This window comes from Plectropomus leopardus, chromosome 16 (genome assembly GCF_026936395.1).
Source record: "Plectropomus leopardus strain MGB_pleo_1.0 chromosome 16, ASM2693639v1, whole genome shotgun sequence".
Lineage (NCBI taxonomy): Eukaryota > Metazoa > Chordata > Actinopteri > Perciformes > Serranidae > Plectropomus > Plectropomus leopardus.
Genome location: NC_142191.1, coordinates 30464018 through 30487737, shown reverse-complemented (window position 1 = coordinate 30487737; position 23720 = coordinate 30464018). Strand labels below are relative to the sequence as shown.

Below are 23720 nucleotides of genomic sequence, written 5' to 3'. Positions count from 1 at the left end.
ACGGTCCGCTCCGCACACCTGGCGAAAACGGTAGTCGCTGGCAAACCGAAGTGAGGAGTGTTGATGTGTTAGCCCAACGTTAATCCTTTTAAAAGAAAAATCTGGACACCAGAAACGAAAATAAACAGGAGAGAGACAGAAAAGACGACAATATGTCGCCCAGTTCTTCACGAAGAAAGGTGAGTCACCGTGACTGGTGGAAATCAACCTGTTGAGTCGACAGAGAAATAAGCTAGCTCTGCTTTGCTTCCCCCCAACAGTAGTCAGCATATCTCAACAAATAATGACGAATGTGTACATGTTGCTTCTCTTTAAGGTGTTATTTAATAAACAGACAAACTTTAAGCAAGGTAATTGTGCTAAATCAGTTGTCACTGTCTCTCTCTGGTATCAAGCCAAAGTCCAGATGCCGCTGCATCCTCAGCAGCCCTGTCTCCCCCACCAGCGACCCTCCTACTGCTAACGGAAGAAGGTGAGCAGATCACGTCAGCTCATAATAACACATACAAATACCCCATTACAAGAAAAAGTCCTGAATTTAATATGTCACTTTAGAAGTATTATCAGCAAAATGTACTTACAGCAGTAAAAGTAAAAAGTACTTGTTTTAAAGAATGCTTCCTTTCAAATGATCATAACCATAGAAGTTATTTCTATAGTCATAATATGAACTCCTTTGGTTATTATAGTATAGTATATGATCTGTTAGCATATAAGAGTATTTTAATGTTGTACTTTGTCATTGTGGAGCCTGTTTTAGACACTTTTTATGCTACTGGTTAGTAGAAGGTTACTTATTTTCCAAAACATTGGAAGAAAGTAATGAACAACAAATAAACAAATGACTATCTTTTGTAAAAAATAGTCTTGTGGAAAATCTTACAAAGCTAAGTTTGTCCATATTGACAGAAGTTTAAACATGAAACACATTTGTATGCGTGGTCTAAGCAGCTACCTAACATTAACTCCAGTGGTTTTATACATCCAAAGAACTTTAAAAAAAAATGAATTGCATGGTAACCGGACCAGGATTTTAATTGATTATTTGTCAGTTTTTTGCTGCCATTTGTAGGGATGGGTCCAGAGGTCAGTGATTGTTTGAGCTGCCTTTTGTTATGATTGTACAATGTCATTTTTCACTCTAAATAAATATTGACTTATATGAAATGTATTATGAATAAAGGGAAAATGGCCAAAAAAAATCTTTAAAAAAACCCCCAAACAACCGATAAGAGTGTCGTTTAAGTACTGCATTGATAAGCAGTATCAGTAAGAGTAGTCGTATTGTTAAAATTTTTACGATAGCCATCCAGAGTCATTTGATTCCTGTTCAAGATAATCTGGTAAAAATGCTTTACCTTGTCAAAACTGACTTCAAAACTGTTTCGAAATGCAAAATAGTGGAATTGAAACCATGTGATGAAAATAATGCGATTAATTGCAATTTGAAAAAATTAATTGTTTGACAGCCCTGATTATGTTATATTATATAAATGGTTATTTAAAGTTTTGAATAGGTTGATTGGGTTCGTGTGGTGTGGTTGCAGTTTTTGCAGAGGATTTGTATGGCCTGTGGTGATGGGGCCCAGTGTGATTTCTTATCATGGGGCCCCAAATCCCTGGCGGGGGTCTTGTAAACAGCTCCTTCAAAGATTTGAGACCACGGTGCTGTCAAGTCCCTTCCCCTTGGTTTCTAATGACAGCGATGGCTAAGAAGCAGCTTTACTGAAAACAGTCATAACTTCCAAGAATAATGTATCAGACACAATCTTCCTGCATGACGCGCATCTGTCTTTAATCCAGATTTTAGAGAGTACTCTGGGCACATCTAATCCCCAAATAAACAAATCACGTCAGATTTGCCCATGCTACCACTACTTAAAAACACACTGCTTGCAGTAAGGCAACTGATCCCACACTCTGCTCTGTGCTGTTTATTAATGCATCTGCTGCTTGAAGGTAATACACTGACTCATGCTCTAATATGTCTGGCTGCGGTTTATACCCACTGGCAGATCCTTGAGGACTTATTGTCCTAAAAGGACGTCTGTGCTGTGCCTTGTAATATGTTGTGTCTGGGATAATGAATAAACATTTACACACATTTCTTTGAAAAGCCCAAAAAAAGGAAACATGATATAAATAGTTTTACAAATCCCTGTGTGTGCAAAGCCGATGCCTCTGGGTAGTTTGGTTTGGATTTGAACAGGAAGGGAAGGGATCAGATTTGAACTGAGCATGACCCAGAATTAGGGGTTTTGGCTAGTTTTTTCCCTCTCATTTTTTTTATATCATTGCTCTGTAGAAAAAAAATGCTGGGGTTACAGAGGTAACAACCCTTATTTGATGCCCTGACGTAAGACCTCATCAACTCAGCTGGATTGTTAGATTGTATTAGTGAAAGATAACGGCTGAAAACAGCTTTGTGGATTACATCATTGTTGCTTTTGAACTTTGAATATGTGAGAAAATCAGTTTCAGTGAATCGTCCCTTTACCGATCAGTGTATACAAAACTAATGAGAGTGATAATCAACATGTTAAATATCACTGGGGGGCACAGACTGCTGTTTGTTGCAGGAATGTGGTGCGTTGGATGAGAACACCAGATCAGCGATGTGTCAGATTGCCTGTAGAAAACCTCTGCTGATACCATAGAGGCTCCTTTCTGAGCACTGCTGCATTAAAACACAATGGAAAGCTGCAATATCAGTATAGCAATATCATTTTACTTGTACATCCGTTCCATTCAATTACACTGAAAAAAAGTTGAAATGCAACAATTTTGTTTTGGCTCCTATTTTTCACAGGTTTAAGGTGACCCTGAACCCGCTTTAATATTACACACACTCATATCGCTCTGTGCACAAGATGCACTTTTTGGAATGAAGTTTTCAAAAATATCATTAATATGATTTTTTACTTTCATGTAGTTAATTTTTTACCACGCATCAGACCTTCAGATCATGAATATCAAATATTCATTCATTTCCAGAATTGTAATCCTTTTAAATGCCAGGTTTTTGTCATGATGCCACAGTTCTGTCCTGCTGTGCTCTCAGGTGACGACACCTGTGTATGCTGCATGTGGAAGCGCAAGGTGCCGTCCTGCCGTCCGCCATTGTTTTACAACAACGCCACCACCAGTTCTGTCCGAGCATGTCTGACATCTGACGCCGTCCAGTGTTCCGGTTGGATATGGAAGGTGACTTCTGGCATCATGCACGTACGCCGAAAGCACTGACAGAGCAGACGTATTTGACGAGTTCAGAGTGAGAATGGGCTGAAATAGCAGATGCAGAAGGATACTTACAATGAAATATGCAGATGCAGGAGTCCACTACAAAGTGGCAACATGTGACAAGTGGGGGTGAGAACTTGTTGGTTTTGCACAGCAGAAAAGGTTCTGCGCAGTCCGTCAGAAATCATCCCAGGGAAGCTTATCTGCATGCTCATCGTCCCCACCAGAGTCTTGACCTGACAGCAGTTTGTTATTGTAACTTATGCCTTTGTGAGGCTGATCTAAAAAGAATAATACGAGTAATTCAGAGCAGTCTCTCCTTCAGTTGTATGTTCAGAGGCTTCCATCTTTTTCTTTTTTTTAATAAGAATTCAAACAGTCGAGTTTAATGTCCATCAAGGTTTTGGAGTGCTCCAACAAGACGGTCACCTAACATTTTCTGAAAGCTAGACACCAGAAAAGTCCACGTGGCCCGGGGCTTGCGTGGTTCCATGTGGTCTGAGGTTGTGAGGTCGGTCGGATTTGCTGCCAAATACTCAGACTGAAGAAAGTTTCTTGGTGGTGAAATGAGCATTCAGTTGGCACACTTTCTCAAAACTTGCTACATCTGTGGCATTGTGCTGTGCCATCACACTGCACATATTGGAACTATTCCTTTAAGCTGTAATCAGTCTACAACTACAAATGTAGAAGTCCTAAAGGGACATGAGAGGATGCTTAGAACAACTTTGGTCAGCATGTTTCAAAAGCTCCCCTTCATCCAGCTGCGAGGGTCAGATGTTTTTCACAGTCTTTTTAGACAAATAAAAAAGCTAATGGAGCACAGTGGGGAAGTAGCCTGGCACTGCTTTACTGAGTGACACTTCAATTATGGGTAGAGTCCAAGAGTTTACTCAGCTCTCAGCTGGAGTTTGTATGTCAGGGATACAAACTGCCAGAGCTGAGGACGTGCAGCTTTGAAGACACTGAGCTATAAAGTCTCTCTGCTGCTCAGATCTAGTGAGACTATTCCTCCCATGGCCTCAGAACTGTGATTATGTCCACGATCCTGTCCTTATTTGCACTGAAATCTTATTCTGTGCATACAAGCCAATCCCAGCATGCTCTAAAACGTGGACATGCAGCCTGATCACAGCTTGATTTGGTTTTCCGCTTGCTCAGTAGTTTTGTCGTTAATGAACTTCCCTACTTTGCCTTCATCATGCTGGTTAAAGAGGATGGTTTCTGTAATTTGGTCATTAGTCAAGTTACTTGCTGCTGTTTCAGTAAGGACAGCTCGATACCCCCCATGTCCTTAGCCCCCGAGGGCATACCAGACCTCCTCTACGCATAAACCCCTTCTTGAAGTCTGTGGTGCTTGGACACAGATCTGCATTCAGAATACTATTATTATTCCTTATAAATATCTTACAATATTGAAGTATCTTACAATATTGATAAAGACCAGTTCTTATCAAACTCAAACTGAGCTTCAATTTAACATTCATTATACCAAAAAAAGTAAAACCAGAAAAAAATGTATATCCCTTTTGAGGTCGGCGAGAAGAGACACCAGGTCTCACTGAGAGGCTCAGGAAGAGCTTCAACCCTCAGCCCTCTAGGGTCCTAAATAAAGACACTGCCCAAAGGGCCGTCCACACCAAGAACGAAAACTCTAACTAAAACTAGAAAAAGACAGTTTTTGAGAATCATTCCAACTTAAGTGGATAGAGGAGTCCACACAACGAATACTTGTATAAGGACAACAAAATTTAGAAACATTTCTTAAATGGTAGAAATACTAACAGCCAATCAGAATCTGTCTTATTTGGACATCACATCCAAAATAGATCCTAACGGCTAATTTGGACCACAGAATGTATGTTTTTGTGCTGAAAAAGATGCACAAAGCTGATGACTATTTTACTGTTTGATTTTCTTTTTCTTCCTGTAAATTTAGTCATCAATAACTGCTTGGTCTCCCTGACAATATCAGATTCTGTCCAGTAGATGGTGCTGTTGACTGCTATCAGGGGAGGTGGAAGAAAGAAAAAAGTCCCGAGTGTTGATTAAAAACATCGTGTATAGTAGTAGACGATACTATGGTTGTACTTATTTTTACATTATTGATTATATATATAACGCAGGCTGAGTTATTTGGTGCCGTAAAGCAGTTTAGTGCTTGTGAGAGATTGTGATGACGACATGTTAGAAGACGACGAGAAGTTTGTGTAGGTGTAGATAACATACATTTTTGACCGTGTTTTTGGGCTGCATTTCTTGTATGAAAGCTGCTATACAAATAAAGTTTGTTATTATTATTATTATCATTATTTTATAATTTAGGAACATTTAATGGCATGTAGTAATGTGTTGTACCGTTTTATGTGAGATTAGAGGACATAAAGTCAATAGTGGACCAGACATGATTTGATTTTTGAAAGGACTTTGCCTGCTCTGTATTTTTTTGGTTTCTTAAATCAAACTTGCTAATGCTATTGCTTATTTCAGAACCGAGACACCCTGCAGACTAAAGTGGCCTAGGACCTTTGGTATGTTGAAACTGGTATGTTGTATGAGGGTCCACAGGGATTGACTTTCCTGGATCCAGCCCCAAATGGCCATTTAAAAAACTGCAGTACTGAGCACTTCTGCATTGGCCTCATTTTTCAGCTCGGGAGGTTATCACATGGCCAAAGTTGAACACTTACTTACTCACATTAAGACACTTTATTTTGCTAAAGAAGACCATGAGATGCAGCCAACAGCTCGGAAAAGCTTGCAAGCAAACCTTTGAGCTGAAATTGAGCAAATAATTATAACTTAATGAACATAACGTAAGCTCAAGTTACTATAATTTTTCAGAGCTTTTAACCGTATAATACTGTCTTCATCTGCAGATGGAGTACCCCTTGATCAGCCACTGACTCCTTGGTCTATGACCTTTGACCTCTTCATCGTGGATGCTGTGAGTAGTTTTGGTCCGGTGTGTACAGACAGCTGATCTCTGTTTCTGGTGCATTCAGTGATCAGTGCTGTCCTTAGTGTTCCCCAAAGCTGTCACATGTGATGTTGTTATGATGACATACATTACTTCTTCCTCTTGAGGGCTTCTGTATTAAAGTTGTAGCAGCTGAGATTTTAAACCTGCATTATTTGATATTTTGACCCTGTGGAATCAGCACTATGTCAAGTTGAGTAAACTCCATGCACTGCTGGGCTGATGTACATTAGCCACTGAATTTTTTACTGATATAACTAGAGCTAAAGCTAAACACATGACATGGTATATGTGAAGAGGAATTTCTCTGACAGGTCAGAGCAGTGCCATTGCAAAAGACTCAATCTATACTTACTCCCTGTGGTGCCTGATAGTGATATACGCCGTGTGGCAGTCTGCTGACACCTGCAGGTTTTACAGAGGTACTCTGAAAGATATGGATCTAAATCATGTGTGATCACTGGCCTCTGAAATGCACGTGATCAGCTAATAAACTATTTTAAAATAATCTTTTAGATTAACAGCGGAGAGCCAGAGCTATTGACATAATGTCTCTTTAGGACATGTTGATATAACTGCAGTTCACACATTTGGATTCAATAATTGGAATTAAAGATATTCAGCAAAATTCTGTTAGTTAGTCACTACTTCATCTTCAGAAGTGCAACTCAGAAATAAAAATCACCTAGTCTCTGTTCTCATTGTGTGTGTGTGTGTGTGTGTGTGTGCGTGCGTGCGTGCGTGCGTGCGTGCGTGCGTGTGTGTGTGTGTCTATATTCTAAAACAGTCATTCTGGTATGTTGGAGAGAAAGAAAGGGAAATAAAGGGGAAACAAGTTGATTGATTTATTAGTAAATACATAACTTGAAAGAAAATAAATGTAAAGAAAAAATATTTAAAAAGAGGGAACGCATACATCTACTACTACGACAGCCAAAATAAGAATTCTAATTATAAGGAAAGGTATGAGTATGAATTAAAAATACATAATAATAATAATAAAAATAATGATAATAATTGTAAATCCCAATAGTACTAATATTACTACTAATATAGTATAATATAATATGATATAATTCTAATATGATTAAATTATTATAATGTATATAGAACTATTAACAGCAGTTTTCAAAATGTTAAGCAATACATGAAATGATGAACAAATACATTTATAATATATATTTCTACACAATAATAATAATAATAATAATAATAATAATAATAATAATAAATCAGGGTGAGTGATGTCCTGCTCATCTGCAGGAAAACATAGTGAAAATTTTACATTTTTTGATTCAATAATTTATATGAATTAAATATTAACAATATCTTCATGAAACCTGTTTGATCATATATATGGTGAATAATTTATAAAACCAGATGAAACTCTCATTTCCTAAACTTGGCACCTTCTCCATTCCTCTATTTTTCAGGAAAATAGCATTTCCTTGACATTCCATTTAATGATATAAAAACTGAACAAAAAGAACTCTTATTGTCAGCGGGAAAAGAGAGTGTGTATCTTAAAGCTGAATGTCACGGCTGACTGCAGAAATACATTTCTGTAACATTATACAGGCAGCCTTTGTCTGAGTGTGTGCTGATGTGTGACGCACAGAGCATAATGGGGGAAAAAAGCTGTCACTCTGAATCAGGCATCCAATCATTTACTGTTGCATGTGCTGAAGACGCTGGTGAGGAGAAGATGGAGCGGAGTGATGCAATAAAAACAAACATCAGTGTATCTATCAGGGAGGAGGCTTCAGCAGGCACTTTAAAATGATCCAGAATGTCAGATTAGGAGCTCTGTCTTTGGGTTGTATACTCCAAAAGAAAATGTGAGCAGGGGGTAGAAGAATCATTTTTGCGATTGCTCTTTCTCCTTGGCAAATATGTTTTGGACCAAATAAAGGTCCAAGACAAACAATATGAATCAACTACTTTGTTTCATAACTGTGAGTCACTTTGAAATTAGGATGCTTGTTGCACTTAACATGCATGTTCTATCACCTGTGCATGGACAGTGTGTGAAGTGGAACGTGCTCATGTACAGCTTTGCAACAAGTTATGCTATTATTCTACATCAATGTTTTTTAGAGTTAGATGCAATTAGGCTAGAGTGTAAATAATATCATGACAATATTTATGTGCAGTTGGAGTTGAAAAAAATACCCATATGCTATTACAGTTATTCTACAGTTGTTTTGGCTTTTATAGGTCACATGATGCTATGGCTATGTGCTTTTGGTAGCAACTGGCTCCCTCGGGCATGATGCAGCAGGAGCTACCAGACGTTTCAAGCTTTTTGATCAGGTTGCAGAGGGTAAACTATTGTGCTTGGTAACGTATCACCACTACCAGGACCAATACATGCCACCTGACCCAAGTCTTCAAAATAATAATAATAATAATAATAATAAAAATAATAATAATAATAATAATAATAATAATAATAATATTAATAATAAAAATAGTCTGTCTGTACCTCCGTCCGTCTGTTTACATTACCGTGCTGCAGATATAATCTATATGCATACCTTAGAATACAGTAGCATTCACATAAATTCCTAAATATCTGTAAGAAGTAACTTGTTTAATCTGTGTGTTGTTCAGTGGTGAAGGGCAAGAAGTTAAGCTGCTGGAGAAGATAAATACGTTATCTCTAAAAATATTTTAACAGTGTTATTCACACATCTCACCACACGATGGCACTGTGTGGCTACCAAATTCCATCTGACTGACAGCCATTGTGGTACAACCCAGGGTAAAGTCCAAGTAATATCCAACTTTTTGAATCCTGTTATGCATTTGTTTCTTGTGATTTCAACAACAACATTGATCTTATTTAGTATGTTATAGTTTGCACACCTCAAGTGAACAGCTTTCTGGTGACATTGACAAAACAGGCCGTCTTTCCAACATGCTGCTGCTCAAAGAGAAAGAACAGCTCTGTCAGATTTATGGATCCCTTCATGCCGGCATAGCTGGCCCCGGGCAGAGGCAAACTGAGGGCCCAACAGGGCCACGCAGACACCAACCAACTAGTCATTCTGGAATTACTTTCTCAGCTTTTTCAGTGTGACCCAGATAAAATGTCAGTGTGCTGTCAGCTTGTTAGTTTAAGCAGCATATGATAACTTTTATAAATAATAACTTGTTGTCATATTTGAGGAAGCTGTCACCATACCTGCACAGTGGTACATGAGACACATGTGGAAAATAGCATGTTGCTCTGCCTCCTTTTATTGCTTCTACTAGCATTTGCAAGAATCATGAAAACAACCAGTCAGAGCTAAGCAGTCTGTAACGCAGCTGTCAGTCACACCAATCACTGCTCAAACAAACAAGACAGCACTGGTCAAATATGAATGATTTATCTGTTATTGCTTTGTTTATTTCTTATCTCAAATGATTTTAAACATATTATATAATTATATATTTATATATATGACACAAAAGAGGCCAAAATGGCCAAAGAAATGACACAAAATTACCTCAAGGAAACACAAAACAACCAGCTGATCAACTGTACAGATAACACAATGTATCAAATTCCAAAGGTTGAAGTTATTTACCCCAAAAGTTTCCTCTGGCAAAACTCTCGAGTCAAAGCAGCAGAAAGTTATGCGGTAATGTAGGATCAGATTCCTGTTCTGGAATTTAAGATGAGAAATGAAATCCTCCGCAGTGCTTCTCTGTGTTCGCTCCCTGCAGAACATCAAAGGTCAGGGCCAGCGAAGTGGGCAAGAAAAGCACATTTAGCTCAGCGAGGTTAGCGCCTCTGAACTGAATCCTCTGACATCAGCAGGCAAATCACTCCGGGCCCCAGGCTGAAAGACGACACCGGTTTCAGTGTGAGAGCGAATCACACACACAATGCAAAAACCTCAACTCTAAAAACAAGGAAAAAACAACCCAAAATCATCTGCCAACAGAGAAGGAAAATTTCTCTTAACAATATTTTTTCTATTAGGTGAAAATAACTCCTCTTAGTACTAATGATATCTGAAACCTATTGTAGCCAGACTAAAAGCAAACACCTCCATCTTGATACAAGATTTAAGTCATTTTCTCAATATGAAGAAACATTTAGCAAATGCTTGTGCCATTGTATTTTATAATAAGGCTATATGTTTGGGAACTGTACCTTTAAACCGGCACAACTACAATACACAAAAATGCTGCAAAAGAGCCAGCTCAAAACAAGTCATAAAAATGGCCTCCAAACAACAAGCATATAGTGCCTTGATTTAAGATATTTCATCTAATTTAGACTTCAGATTTCTGCAGTCTCCTCTTCCTCCTCCTCCTCAAATTGCATTTCAGTTGCTTTTTTATTGCCACATCTTCCTTCTGTGATTTTGTGTTGAAACAGAAATGGGCAACTGGACGGTAGAAAAGGACAAATCTGTGTGTTAAATGTTGGACACATTCTTGTTACCCATCAGCCCAATTGTCAGAAGAAAATTTTGGCATTATACATTTCTGCAAACCATGGACACATGACATTTATACATTTCATACATATTGGAAAGTGTTTATATGAAAAGTTTGTTTCTTACCTAGACATCGCGGCATTTTCTTTCTAAATAGTGCCACTAAAAGTGACTGATTTTTACTGAGACATTGCTATGTTTTCTGCTGAAACAGTATCACTAAAAGCAGTTATTTTTTACAGATATTGCTTTGTTGCTTGCATGGATAGCACCATAAAATGTGATTATTCATTTATCGCCTTTTGCCTTTTTTTGATAGGGCAGCTGTAACCACTGCAGCAAGGACACAGCCTCACTTGCATGGGGTGCCTACTATACCAGGTGAGCCCTTTTAGTAAGATATTGCTAAATTTTATGCTGGAATAGTGCCACAAAAAACTTTTGTTTTTTACCGCGGCATCACTATGTTTCCTGCTGGGATGGTGCCACGAAAAAATTGGTTGTTTTTTAGCATGACATTGTTGCATTTTGGGGTCGGAAAGTGCTATGAAAGTAGCTGTTTTCCACCTTGACATTGCTACGTTTCCTGCAGGGAAGGGCCACGAAAGACGGTTGTTTTTTTACAGTCATTGCTAAGTTGCGTGCTCAAATAGCACCACAAAAAACTGCTTTTACCAAGACATTGCTACGTTTCGTGCAGGAAGGTGCCATAAGAAGCAGCTGTTTTCTACCCAGACATTGCTGCATATCCTGCTCGAATAGTGTCACGAAAGGTGGTTGGTTTTTCATTGAGACATTGCTACGCTTCCTGCAAGGGAGGGCCACCATAAGCATTTTTTTATCCTTCTTTTTGTTATTATTTAGTTTAGTTTAGTTAGGGCCCGAACACCGAATGGTGCCAGGGCCCTCTTGGAATGCAAGGAATTATTATTATTTAGTTTCATTTTTTTATTACTGAAACATTTCCCAATTCCTGGTATGATAGTATCACAAAAGCAGTTGTTTTTCACCAAGTCATTGCTACATTGGATTGTGTCTCAAAAAGCGAATATTTTTACTGAGACTTTTCTTGCCAGGATAGTGCCATGAAGAGTTCAAACTTTTGAAACCTGGGGTCTCGAGCTGCTTTCAGGTGACGTTCACAAGTATTTAAACCTTTGAACCCTGAGTAAAGTAATTCAGAATAATAATTCAAAAACTTGGGAACAAAAGGCAGTGAGCAACGTGATTAGATGTTCCCCAAACTGCAAGATATTCATTGAACAGAAAGTTATTATATGACTTTATTTCTAGGGAAAAACTATACCCATAACTATCATATATACGTATTTAAAATTATGTTACAAAAGTATTAGAATTTTTAAGCACTTTTTTTTGGAGGAAACTTCTTTCTTGTTTTTTCCTTTTAATTTTCCTTTTTCTTCATGTACTTTTTACTAATTTCTTGCAATTTTTTGGGTCAGTTATTCTTTAATTGCTTATTGTCTTCTTGCTGTGTTTCTCATAGAAATCAAGCCAATTTGCCCAGGTTTCAAAAAGTTAAACCAAGTGTTTTTTGTGCCTAAATGTAACCATGTTAACCACAGTGCTGCTGAAATGTTAAGTTTCAGCGTGTCAGCTAGTAACATATTGTGGTCTGCAGGAATATTCAGTGCCAACACTGACTCTGGTGTTTGGTTTGTTCCTGTTTGGACCAGAACCACTGCCATAGGTTTTTTCAACATTTCAAAGAATGAATGAAAACTCTGCACAGCAGCCTTTCTGCTTCAGAGCAGTAAATCTTCTTCTGATTTCAGAACCCCATGGCCTTTACATGTGCCGATCCTGCAGTCTGTGCTTTATCCTCTCACTATGAAAGCAGCACTGGGAAGCACCTTATATATGTTTGAGGCTGCAGCTCTTTGCATTGTGGATCATTCAGGAGAAGCCCTCGGGTTAGTGCAAAACAGTTTGGATCAGCTCCCATCCCTCAATGACGTTTTCCTAAACCTGAAGGAAGTGTGTTGGTTTGAGCAGAAGAATTGCCAGAGAATCATGAAGTTTCACCGCACACAATCCGTGCTTCTCCAATATCGAGTTCCCCTCTTTGTAAATATTGTGTGAGGCTGACAGCAGATGAAGAAGAACACAAAGAGAAGAGGAATGACGCATTCAGGCCGCTGCAGACACACCCGTCTTCCCCAGGACGGCTCCTCTCTCTGCTCTCTTTGGCCCGAGGGCCGGAGAAACGGCGAGATAGGGTCACAGGACAGGGACTCCCTATATGATGTCACCGTCCTTAAATTAAAAAGACTTTTCACAATGACTATATCTGACAATATCCAGGAGTTTCTACCCACAAAATGAGATGCATCTGTCTTTCGAAAAAATTCACGAGTGACAGCAACAAGTTGAAAGAAATGTGGGATTTGTGTGAAAGCCTTTTAACGCCACTACATAGTTCCTTTTTTTTCAAAGCATAGCTATTTTTAAACTAGCCGGCTGATCAGGTCATACTATTGCAAAATAAAAGAGCACAAATACTAATTAAAGCATAAAAGCATAGCCTGTAATACAATATCAATGTTAACCCTTTTAAACCTGGATCGACATCAGTTTTCATGTGCTAATTTCACACGCCTTTCACAAGAGATTTAATCCTTTAAAACTGAGCAAATTACTTTGATTTCTTTCTAGGACATGGGGAAAAAGGCAGTCACCTACTTAGCAAGAAATGCCACACAAATAGCAAGGAACGTCTTAGATGCAACAATAAAATAACCTAAAAACATTCTTTTATTTTTTATTTATATATTTTTTTTAATGGATGGGAGGATTATTAGAAGATTATCAAAATAGGGAAAATGTCCATTATATAATTTATAATAATGATAATAGTTTTATATTCAAAATGATGTCATAGAAATATAACAAATATAAAATAAAAATAAAATGTTTAAAATAAATACATACTTTTTTTGTTTCAGCCCTTTTCATAGGTCATTTTGTTGTTTGTTTTAATATTGTTTTTAATTTTATTTCATTTTATTTTTTGCTTATTTTCCTATTTGTCTTTAAAGGTCTTTTTTTTGAGCCGTGTTTTGTCAAATTGCTCGCTGCCTCTTTCCCATGTTTTCTTTTTTCTTTTTTTTTTTTTCCAAAGGAGTAAGCCTATTTTCTAATGTCTTGTGTAGCTGTGGGGGAGTTTTCACGAAGTCTGGGAAAGTAACCCTGATGATGTCATCAGGTCATCAGGGGTTATCTGAGCATGGGGAGGGAGCCTTCAAATTTGTAATGGAAAGCAGGGGTTATAAACTCAGGGTGTGGGGTTGTAAAGACAAGAGCTGTGTCCAAAATTCCCACTAATTGTAAGGTTTTGAGTTTGCAAAGTTCACTGGAAAGTATCAGTATTTAAAATAAATAGGAAATTAATTTAAACCTTTATTCAAAACTCGGGAAATCATTGAGAAAGACTCTCATTTTCAAAGATGCCAATGGATGAAGGATAGCAAAAGAATTGGAAAAAACAAGTAGGCCCATCATATTTTTTGAAAGACTTTAAAGCTATCCCTCATTTTATTTGGTAGAATTGGCTGCAACATGTCGTAGCTCCAATTTGACACTTGTTTGCGCATGTTGCCATTAGAAGATATAATTACCTTCTAGAAAGAGAGTACCTTCCTTTTTTGACCACTGACTGCAAAAATATTGTCAGTAATTACTATGAGATTCTGTGGGCAAGTGTCCAGTATTTCTTACTGTGACCCATTGATGGATTACTTAGTAGGCCTACCAGGCACATGTTGCCCAGGGGCCTAAACTTTTGGGGGGGCTCCCTTGGTCCTCACCTGCAAAATCTCACTCAAATAAATACCAACCAGAAAGAGACTTAAAACAACCACAAAGAGCCACACAAAATGCAAAAAGAATGCAAAAGAGCTGCAAAGAGACACAAAACAACAATAACAAGACACAAAAGGACCAAAAAAGATTTTAAAAAATTACCTATTAACCTTTTCAGTTAATATCAACTTCTTCCTTCTTCTTTCTAGTCCACCTCGTAGCCTCTTCAGTTTAAAGCAGTTCCGCTTTCATTTCTGCCAGTTTTCAGACATTTCTGGCAATTTGTAGCATATTTCTCTATTTTCAGCCATGGTTTTCAATTCATTTCAGCTTTAAGCATCCACAGGCATGTTCCGCAGGAAATGCTTTTTCTCATAAAGTCACATGCAGGAGCGCATCTTTTCTTGGGTCCTCCATCAAGAATTTTTGTATATCTTCCTGCATTTTTTTTTAAGTTTTCTGCATCAATTTACTTTGGAAATCTATTTATTTATTTAAAGGAAAACACAAAGTTGAAGCAGTATGACAATTCAAAATAAAATGGAAAATAATGCAGTAAGACTCCAAGGCATTCTGTATCATATTATCTTTACTAAAATATCTATTATAGCCTACTGCAGATCAACTTTTTTCATTTAATGTCATCTCTGCTAACAAACATGGTGCGGTTCACTTTGTATTAAAGCAGCACCATTAAAACATCATAATTGCCTGAGCGGTCCGGGGAAAAAAATATTGTGGGAAAATGTACTTTGTTTTTTAGTCTTATAAAAAAGGTCCCGACAGCTGTGATGGCGCTAGACTCACCGTGAAGACGGCTGTTGTGTTCCGCATGTTTTTACTAAATAAACCAGGAATCTGTTGTGCTTAGGAGAAAAAACAGGTTAATAACGAAATCCCCAACGATCACTTATCACGTTAGATCCTCGTTGAACTTGCTGGCGATGTAAATAGATCTAGCTGATGAAGTTACCGGCGCTGCGCCACGTGCGTAAAATGCGCACAGCGCTTCTGGAGACGCACATATCGATCCAGCTGCTGTGAACACAGATATTTCACAAAGTCAAGTCAAGTCAAGTCAGTTTTATTTATATAGCCCATTATCACAAAACATGGTTTGCCTCAGAGGGCTTTACAGTGTACGACATCCCTCTGCCCTTAGACCCTCACATCACCCAAGGAAAAACTCCCCAAAAGAACCCCTGTAACGGGGAAAAAAAAAGAGGAAGGAAGAGCGGTAGAGGATAGTGAGGGATCCCTCTTCCAGGACGGACAGACGAGCAATAGATGTCGTAAATAGCAAGTGAAATACAATCATGGCAAAAAAGGAAAGAGAAGAGAGGGGGAGAGGGGAGAGAGGAGGGGGAGGGGGGGCACAGAATAATAGAAACAGATGCATGTCATATTACAATAATGGTAGGTGTGAAGAAAAATTAAGAATAAAATGAATACAGACATCTGCATAACGCTCTGTGATAGTAAAATTTAGCATGTTTTGAATTTTGATGCGCATTTTAAAGTGTTCTGGAGCAAAGTAAAAGAGACAAAATTCATAATAGTTTGAGGTCAGCAACTCCGAGATGGTAAAATATAAACAGGAAATCTATTTACAAATTCTATTTACAGTCTGTAATGCTGTAGATCCACGTGAGGTTGCAGTATATCGCTGCAATATTTTGAAAAACAAAAACCCACATTTAGGCCTCGCTGTTCATCAGACTGACAGCAAACCTCCATCAGACTCTCTGAGTACGCAGTCAGGTGTGCAGGCTGCATTTCTACATTAGTCATATATGGATCTGATCTCAGGTGTTTTGCAAGTTAATTAAATAAATTTTACATCACAGAGGTGAGATTTGGCGCACGTGCACGCAGTGACGTAGTTTGGTCGTTGTGGAATTTTATTGCATCACAAATCAGAACTGTAAGATAATTCCAGAAAAAGTTTAAACATTCACAACAACAACTTTCACTGACAACAACCACTTTGACTCGACGATTTGTGCTGAGAAATTGCATCCTAACAGGAGTAAAGACTCTCTGAAACTCACTGAAAGCCTCTCAACTCACTTCATGATGGAAACTGTAAGATTCAAACACTTTGACGCTCTTTTTATGTGTTTAACCGTCGACTGAAACACTGCTAACAGGCTAGCAGACAAGAGACAGAAGTATTTTCATTTCAACAGCCGCTTAATATTAATATCAGACTTTACACACCATTGAATTCACAACATTGAAATATTTGACTTTGAAAGTCATGTTTCTGAATTTATTCGATCTGAATTTGCCTCCTATGAAGTTTCTTGATCAGCATGAAAATATGACATTTCTTTCTTTGCGATTTAGAAACCTGAATTTCAATACATTTTACAATTTCAGATCCATAATTTCACACATCAGGATTTCCAAAAATATATACTGTATATTTCTGATATTTTGGATCTGACTTTCAGCAATCAGTTTGAGCAACCTGAGACTATTTTGTGTTTTTAATCTGAAACTTTAATTAATGGATCTGAATTTGTGAGCACTGACAGAAATATACTCAAATTCAGCTTTTGAAATTGCAAATTCAGTAATGTTATATTTCAATTTCAAAGAGGTGAATTCAGGTTAAAAATAATTAAGATACAAGATTTTCAAAGTGAAATATTTCAATGCTATGAATTGTGTGCTATGATTTCAGTGGCGTTTGAATTTCATTATTAAGTTTTCAGTGGCTGTTAAAATAGCCCACTATTTTTCTGTTTATTTGCTTTCATAAACTTCCCTCAGCCCTATTGTCACATAGCATGCATAATATAAAGTGAAAATGACCCACCACTTTGTTTAACAGCAGAGAAACCGCCCAAATGCTCTTTTTCAACCATAAAATTCAATGAATTTTCTTTGAATGGGCCCAACATGAGGAAAAGTGAAACATTGCCTTTGTTATTTCCATGACAGCTGCACACCAACAAACACCAACCATCAAAATCTTGTCTTACGGTCATTTTTGGCCTGGTAGTTATGAAATCATTTTTCATACCACAAAGACAAAAAAGCAACATAAAACGCAAGTACATGCACACAAACTGTTATTGTTTCCCTATTTTAAAGAAATGCATTCAAAACTACTTTTTGCACATTTCTTCTACTTTCCTAAGCTGCAAAAATGATAGATCTTGCTTTAAAAAAATCTGTTTACACCTATGCAGGGCCTTTAGCAATAATAATAATAAGGATAATATGGGGGCCCTTCTGTGTGGAGTTTGCATGTTCTCCCGTGTCTGCGTGGGTTCTCTCTGGGGTCTCCGGCTTCCTCCCACAGTCCAAAGACATGCAGCTCAGGTTGATTGGTGGCTCTAAATTGTCCTTAGGTGTGACTGTGAGCGTGAAAGGTTGTCTGTCTATATGTGTCGGCCCTGCAATAGTGTGGTGACCTGTCCAGGGTGTACCCCGCCTTCCACCCGATGGCAGCTGGGATTGGCTCCAGCTCCCCCGTGACCCTTATGAGGACAAGCGGTTATGGAAAATTAATGAATAATAATAATTAGAATAAGAATAGACCTCTGCTTTAGTAAAGAAAACAGCTATGACAGGTGTGTTGTATTAAAACGGAGTGGATTCGACTGATTAAATGCAGTCTTTCTGCACTGTGAAGAGAGAAAAGGAGGTTGTTTCTTCATGCAAAATATATTTCAGGTTTAAATTTCAAGCTGCTTTACTTTAGGGGTTTAGTGAAGGTAGGTCACTTTTGACCCATAGGACAGATGGTGTACAGGACGTTGAGACAACATAAGGGTTAATATTTATGAATTGCAAGGAGATAAGTTTAGTTCAATAATAAAAATTAAAAAGTAAACATAAACAATCAAAATGTCTGCCTTTCAAATTCAGAAAGTTTCAAACTTACTACATGCAACATACTGTAATTTCATCTTCTCATGTATCTCAGTTTATCTGCACAGTGAGCACTGTGAGTTTGAGTGACGGCACAAGCACAACTTTGGAGTGAACTTAGTAAATAATTCACATCAGATGTGTGAACTTGGTGGATTGTGGTAATTTAACAGATTGTTTTGTAGTAACATGCAGCAATAGGGCCTTCAGGTGAGTCCTGCTTCATTACCCGACCTCAATGCAGTGTCATGAAGACGGCCCCCTGACACATTTTAGGCTTCATTTTTTCATTTTTTTGGATCACATGTTGCTAAATGGAAATATTTATTCAGGTAACAGCAGCATATATGAGGTCAGATAATATTTCAGCAAGGAAAAACAGGTTAACATGATGCTTTTATGGGGAAACTTTTCTGTGTTGAAAGGACTAAGAGGTCTGCACGCTCATAAAGAGTACTGCAATTTTATAGAGGAAAGTTGAATTTTTTGCAGAAAATTGTGACTTGGGAGTTTTTATCATTTATTGCCATATGTTGCATTTACATTGTAAAATGTAATAGCTACAAAAAAACAAAAACGTGTTAAATCGTGAAATTAATCATAAGTTTTTTATATTATTGGGAAATTAAAAACAGTGTAAATAAATGGTATTCATAGTTATGAAACATTTTGACTTGATAATTATGTCTCCAAACTGAGAGGTCATAGCATGGGTTTTTATAATGTACTGTGCTTGTGGAGTGTCATTCTAACATGAGTGTGTGTTACAGTCGTCTGCTGTGCCGGTCTTCCTGCGAGACCACGACTACTGCAGAGTGTCTGCACGCAGGTCCGAGAGACCCAGGAGGCCTGCCGCCCGCAGAACGTGTCCGTGCTGCAGCGGCGACCAGGTATGACATCTGATTTTCATATTTTGGATAGAAAAATGTTTATGTCCTACATTGTTGAGTGTAATCCTGATCAGCTGCACATGGCAGACTATATTGTGAATATTTAAAGGTTTTGTCTGTTGTGCAGGCATGTTGCTTCTTGGGTGCATTTACATTACAGTAACTTTACTTTTTAGTTCTATTAAAATCTAATCATTTTACACCTTAACTCCGTGACAACTTTAGTTTTATATTTCAAGTTCAACTTTATTTTTATTGTATTTTTACTTAGAGGTCCCATATTGTATGAAGTCAGACACACTGTCAATAATTTCACTGTAAAAAAGCAGTAAAGAACTGGCAGCACAATGCCAGCAATATATCACCATTTTACAGTATTCATGCTGTGAAATGACTTGACAACCTATTACTGTTAAACAGAAATTCAGTATATTTCTGTATTTCTACAATATAAAATAAAATAATAGCATAAAATAATGCCAGCAATAAACCGTTATTTTACTGTATCTATACTGTGTAATGTTTTTGCAGTCTCTATACAGTAAAAATTAAACGCAGCACATTTCTGTGTTAACCACAGGGCTGAATGTCAAAATATTTCAGAAGGCTATTGCTCTATTTTACTGCTGCCTCTCTCTGCCGATGCTGGCCTCTTTTAGCTTTATAATGGTTCATGATAATTTCATTCCTAGGATGCAGACTGTTAAATCAACTTTACCCAAATAAATTGACAAAAAATGTTTGTAAATTGGCTAATTGCTTGAGCACCTCAAATCTCCTCCTCACTGATAAATGACGTATTAAAACTAGCTCGGCAGCCTGTTGAGCATCAGTTTGATTTTGCCATTGTCAGGCGTAAACCTCTGATCTCCACATTTCACTATTTTCTTTTTCCTTTTCTTTCTCATAAATTAATTCTAGCAGCATGTTTTCTAATTCCTGAAAAATAGCGATTTTTGAGATAGGAGGTTTGCGCCCGACAGCAGTGATATCAAACAATCTTAGCAACATGAACCAGTGCTGGTGCTGTCTAATTTGTAGATGCAGGACTGCTGTCCACATGACAGTTCCTAAAGTCCCGTGAGAGTTAATGGCAAATTATTTCTATTTTCCTATAGGAAAACTGACTGATAAATAAAAAGCATGAGCCTAATTTTAGAATCACATGACTGACTTTGAATCAAACTTCTGACTGAGCTCCAAATTCTCCAACACCCTGTTTCCAAAAAATACTGCCTGCATCTTGTCATTTAAAACAGCAGCAGACTGTTAAGGGCCTCCCTCTCTGTTCAAGTTCCTTCAAGTGCAGCATCCCACAATGCATTGCTAACTACAGTACCAATCCGTTTTACGCAAATACAGTATTTAACTTCTGGAGATGGCTGTAAATTAACAGCTGCTGTTGCTTGGGGGCACTAAAATGGAGCGCTTCAGACAGAGGGGAAATAGAGATATATTCAGGCAGACAGTATGTGACAAATTATATGTTTTTGGAGCAGTAAAGCATGTTAACTTGTTATAATAGAAATCCTGAATACAAATATGAACCTGAATATACGCATAATGTTGAACCTTTAAATCTTCTTGCAGCCAGTTGTGAAATAACATAAAATATGTTTCTCTAACATCCTTTAAAATAGAGGGAAAAGTCCGCAGTTTATCTGATGTGTTTGTCTTGTAATGGTAGTTTTACGCGGGCTGCGTGAGCAGTGCATGACGGCAAGCTCGCTGAACTGCAGCGTGTTTCACTATTGTGGTGTCCACACTGACAGCGTTGTGGCTGCGATGCTTCTGCAGGGCTGCATGCTGCTATGAGTTTTGTATTTCCACATTTATAAGCACAAACTCCACTCATTTATAAAGTCATGCTGCTCCTGCATTGTCAACAGCACAGTCCTGAACACATTTCAAAAGGAAAGCAGGAAAGTTTGAGTAAAACAGACGTCTTTGTCTTTTCTTATCTCTGTGGCTGAGAGATTTTTTAACTCAAGTAAAAGGTGGTAGAGAGTTAATATAATTATAAAAAACAACATTTTCACTGTCAAATTCTGCTGACAACCACGAGCAGCACACAGAAAAAATCGAAGAGCCATCGTTTCTCTAGATGTGCTGCAGCTGACAGGCAGCTAAGACGCGCCTGACAAGCGCTGCTCATGAAGGCAGTATGGATGCTCTGACACGGTTGCCGAAAAACAAAACAAAACACGGGTTCGGCAACGCTCACGCACTGCCTCCGTGTCCACTGCGAACCCGCTGTAAGAGTATGAGTATGATATTAAAAAACATATTCGCTGGAGTCTGACATCCTCTCGTGTGTGTTTGACCTTCCCCAGGTGTGGACTTCTGAGCCGAAGCACCAGCGGTTTGCTTCTGCTGGCCCCCCTCCCCAGAAGAGGAAGCGGACTGCTGCGGCTCGTCCTTCTGAGTCTTCTGAGACTCCTGAGGTGGTCAGTTCAGTGTCCACTCCTGAACCCTTCACCTTAGCCAGTGACTTTGTTTCTCTTCTGAATTTAGTCCCCAGGCCCTCCGCCACCATCCCACCTGAGGATCTACCAGCGTGCTCCGATGTGGCCCCCAGCCCCCAGCCCTCCACTGCTGCGCCGCTTGACAACGCCCCTCTGATGATCCACAACCGGTCTGTTGAGGAGTACCAGAGGATCTACCACGAAGTTGTGGATGGCATGCTGAGGTATGCCATCAACATCATGACTTTTTCAATCAGATCATCTGCTTCAATCATTTTTATATTAACTTTTTAATTACATGGATTGTCATGACTTAATTTGTGTTTCCTCTGCTCCTCTCAGGACCAAGAGTGGCTGGCTGCACCCGTACAGTCTGGCATTGGGTCGTCGCATCAAGCACCGGCTGTGGGAGCGTCTGGAGCGTCCAACGTTCACTGAATCAGTGAGTGAGGACGGACTGGTTCATGTGGATGTGTCGTATGGGGCTGGGGAACACTCCCCCCCCCCGTATGATGTGGATGTTTCAGGCGAACCAAAGCCCCGGACACCGCCTCTGAAACGAGCTAAGAACTAAAAGTTTCTTATATAAGCTCAAATTTGTAAATATGTAAATAGTATTGTTGTGTTAAGTAAAGCATTAGAATTTAAAGTTAAGTCTTATACTTTAAAGTTAAGCATTATAATATTAAGTTTTGTAATTTCAAGTTTTATAGTGTTAAGTTTAGTAGTAGCTGTGTGCTGCAAGACAGACACCTCTCCACTTTTGTCACTCTGCTGCAGAATCAGCCTTATCTAAGCCGTCTACTGCCTCCACCCTCTACCAGCAGCCACCCAACTGCTGCCTGAGCATCCTGCAGTCTCTGCTCTCCAGCCTCCACCAAACAGCCACCCTCAGGTTTAAACTCTGCCACCTACAGCCTCTGCCAACGATCTGTAGCCACCGCCTCCACCTACAGATTCTGGCAGACCGCGGTTGCAAAACCTCCACCAACAGCCTCTGCCAGCAAACTGCAGCTGCTGCCTCCACCTGCAGATTCTGGCAGACTGCTGCTGCCAAAAACTCCATCTACCACCTCTAAAGCATCCTGCTCTGCCTGAAGCCAAGAGCCTCTCACAGACGTCTTATTTTTTTTAAGTAGCGTTACCGTAAAACCTCCACCCGCAGCCTCTGCCAGCAACCTCCAGCTACCGCTTCCATCTGCAGGTTCTGGCAGACTGCTTCTGCCATAACTCTACCTGCAGCTTCTGCCAGAAACCTGCAGCCGCCGCCTCCACCTGTAGATTCTGGCAGATTGCTGCTGCCAAAAGTCCACCGACAGCCTCTGCAAGCAATCCGAAGCTGCCTTCTCCACGTGCAGGTTCTTAAAGACTCCTGTGACCAAACGTTCACCTACAGCCTCTGCCAGCAACCTGCAGCTGCCGCCTCCACCTGCAGATTCTGGTAGACTGCTGCTGCCAAAAGTCCACCTTCAGCCGCTGCCAGCAACCTGCAGCTTCCGCCTCCACCTGCAGATTCTGGCAGACTACTGCTGCCATTAATCTACCTACAGCCTCTGCCAGCAACTTGAAGCTTCCTTCTCCACCTGCAGATTCTAGCAGACTGCTGCTGCCAGAAGTCCACTTATTGTCTCTGCCAGCAACCTGCAGCAACTCCACTTGCAGATTCTGGTAGACAGCTGCTGCCAAAAGTCCACTTGCAGCCTCTGTCAGCAACCTGCAGCTGCTGCCTCCACCTGCAGGTTCTGGCAGACTGCTGCTTCCAACAACAGATAGAACATCTTAGATTGATACTCTTTGTTGTTTTTTCCAGGCCCTGTTGGACTTCACAAACTTGATCCAATAGAAGCTGATCAAGGACCTCGCACACTCTCTGTTCCCCTCTCTTTTCCTCCCTTCCTTACTCCCTCATAATATAATGTAATATAATATAATATAATAATGTGATATTATAATACAACAATAGAATAGAATGTAATGTAATATGATATAATAAAATATAATA

The 23720-nt window shown here is 39.0% G+C and overlaps 1 protein-coding gene across 2 annotated transcripts; it reads left to right on the top strand.

Moving 5' to 3' along the window:
* The first annotated feature begins 4 nt into the window (after positions 1-4).
* On the top strand, positions 5-23319 carry LOC148186943 (uncharacterized). 2 transcript variants are annotated; one of them, XM_088089372.1, is made up of 7 exons: positions 5-179; positions 407-472; positions 6120-6187; positions 10976-11037; positions 19134-19253; positions 21587-21942; positions 22061-23319. In XM_088089372.1, exons 4-7 carry the CDS (start codon positions 11017-11019, stop codon positions 22290-22292), a joined length of 729 nt encoding a protein of 242 aa, XP_087945498.1. In that variant the 5' UTR covers positions 5-179; positions 407-472; positions 6120-6187; positions 10976-11016; the 3' UTR covers positions 22293-23319. The 2 variants fall into 2 exon arrangements, 1 of the variants encoding a protein (XP_087945498.1); XR_015779110.1 differs by lacking the exons at positions 5-179; positions 19134-19253; positions 21587-21942; positions 22061-23319 and adding exons at positions 3062-3204; positions 12578-13707 and having other exon boundaries at positions 395-472.
* The last annotated feature ends 401 nt before the right edge of the window (positions 23320-23720 follow it).